General features: G+C 56.2%; 1 protein-coding gene across 1 annotated transcript in view; it reads right to left on the minus strand.

The window, feature by feature from the left end:
- Positions 1–2,500, minus strand: part of LOC310952387 (transient receptor potential cation channel subfamily M member 1-like) — a gene marked incomplete at both ends in the record, with an annotated part of 46,488 nt that overhangs the window by 16,513 nt on the left and 27,475 nt on the right. The window contains 2 exons of the mRNA XM_083920992.1: positions 1–103; positions 288–574. The exon at positions 1–103 is cut by the window's left edge and continues 126 nt beyond it. Of these exons, the coding sequence (XP_083777118.1) occupies positions 1–103; positions 288–574 (390 nt within the window). The remainder of the gene's footprint in view (positions 104–287; positions 575–2,500) is intronic.

Consider the following 2,500-nt stretch of genomic DNA (forward strand, 5'->3'; position numbering starts at 1 on the left):
GCCGCTCCAGTTCTTCAGCTCGTACGTCAGAAGCTTCATCGCCACCTGCTCGTCGTGTTTGTACGCCTGATCCAGGAGCTCGTAGGCCAGCTGCCCGAACTCCCTGCACAGAACCACAGGGTAGACCTGGAGATCAGGTCTGAGGGACCAGGTCTGGTTCCTACCCTCAGACCTGGAGATCAGGTCTGAGGGACCAGGTCTGGTTTCTACCCTCAGACCTGAGGGACCAGGTCTCTGGTTCCTACCCTCAGGTCTGAGGGACCAGGTCTCTGGTTCTCTGGACCCACCTGGAGTTGTTCTCCAGGTCCTGGTAGATGTCGTCCACCAGCTGGCTCTGGGACGACTCGTGGGCCATGGCCCTGTAGAGCTTGCAGGCCACCAGGGCCTTGGCCATGGCCTCCTCGCCGCGCTGCCACAGGAACAGCGCCATCTTCTGGCGCTTCATCAGCACCGCCCAGACCATCAGCTCGTGGAACGGGTACTGGAACCGGCTCAGCTCCGGGTCGTCCACGTCCACGTCCACCTCCTCCTCCTTCTTCCTGTTCTTCTTCCCTTTGGAGCGGGGCTCATCGTCCTGCAGGGACCGGACCCACAGAGTCCACATGAGTCCACACGAGTCCACAAGAGTCCACACGAGTCCACACGAGTCCACAAGAGTCCACACAAGTCCACACGAGTCCACAAGAGTCCACAAGAGTCCACACGAGTCCACACGAGTCCACACGAGTCCAAACGAGTCCACACGAGTCCACACGAGTCCACACGAGTCCACACGAGTCCACAAGAGTCCACAAGAGTCCACATGAGTCCACAAGAGTCCACACGAGTCAACACGAGTCCACACGAGTCAACACGAGTCCACACAAGTCCACACGAGTCCACACGAGTCCACACGAGTCAACACGAGTCCACATGAGTCCACAAGAGTCAACATGAGTCCACACGAGTCCACACGAGTCCACACGAGTCCAAACGAGTCCACACGAGTCAACATGAGTCCACACGAGTCCACACGAGTCCACACGAGTCCACACGAGTCCACACGAGTCCACACGAATCCACAAGAGTCCACATGAGTCAACACAAGTCCACACGAGTCCACAAGAGTCCACATGAGTCAACACGAGTCAACACGAGTCCACACGAGTCCACACGAGTCCACACGAGTCAACACGAGTCAACACGAGTCCACATGAGTCCACACGAGTCCACATGAGTCCACACGAGTCCACACGAATCCACAAGAGTCCACACGAGTCAACACGAGTCCACACGAGTCCACAAGAGTCCACATGAGTCAACACGAGTCAACACGAGTCCACGTGAGTCCACACGAGTCCACACGAGTCCACACGAGTCAACACGAGTCAACACGAGTCCACATGAGTCCACACGAGTCCACACGAGTCCACACGAGTCCACACGAGTCAACACGAGTCCACACGAGTCCACACGAGTCCACACGAGTCCACACGAGTCAACACGAGTCAACACGAGTCCACACGAGTCCACACGAGTCCACACGTGTCAACAAGAGTCAACAAGAGTCAACACGAGTCCACACGAGTCCACACGAGTCCACACGAGTCCTCATGAGTCCACAAGAGTCCACACGAGTCCACACGAGTCCACAAGAGTCCACAAGAGTCCACACGAGTCCACACGAGTCCACACGAGTCCTCATGAGTCCACAAGAGTCCACACGAGTCCACACGAGTCCACACGAGTCCTCATGAGTCCACAAGAGTCCACACGAGTCCACACGAATCCACAAGAGTCCACATGAGTCAACACAAGTCCACACGAGTCCACAAGAGTCCACATGAGTCAACACGAGTCAACACGAGTCCACACGAGTCCACACGAGTCCACACGAGTCAACACGAGTCAACACGAGTCCACATGAGTCCACACGAGTCCACATGAGTCCACACGAGTCCACACGAATCCACAAGAGTCCACATGAGTCAACACAAGTCCACACGAGTCCACAAGAGTCCACATGAGTCAACACGAGTCAACACGAGTCCACACGAGTCCACACGAGTCCACACGAGTCAACACGAGTCAACACGAGTCCACATGAGTCCACACGAGTCCACATGAGTCCACACGAGTCCACACGAATCCACAAGAGTCCACACGAGTCCACACGAGTCCACACGAGTCCTCATGAGTCCACAAGAGTCCACATGAGTCAACACGAGTCAACACGAGTCCACGTGAGTCCACACGAGTCCACACGAGTCCACACGAGTCAACACGAGTCAACACGAGTCCACACGAGTCCACACGAGTCCACACGAGTCCACACGAGTCCACACGAGTCCACACGTGTCAACAAGAGTCAACAAGAGTCAACACGAGTCCACACGAGTCCACACGAGTCCACACGAGTCCTCATGAGTCCACAAGAGTCCACACGAGTCCACACGAGTCCACAAGAGTCCACAAGAGTCCACACGAGTCCACACGAGTCCACACGAGTCCTCATGAGTCC

This window comes from Echiichthys vipera (assembly GCF_963691815.1).
Source record: "Echiichthys vipera genome assembly, chromosome: 1".
In the NCBI taxonomy this organism is placed as follows: domain Eukaryota; kingdom Metazoa; phylum Chordata; class Actinopteri; order Perciformes; family Trachinidae; genus Echiichthys; species Echiichthys vipera.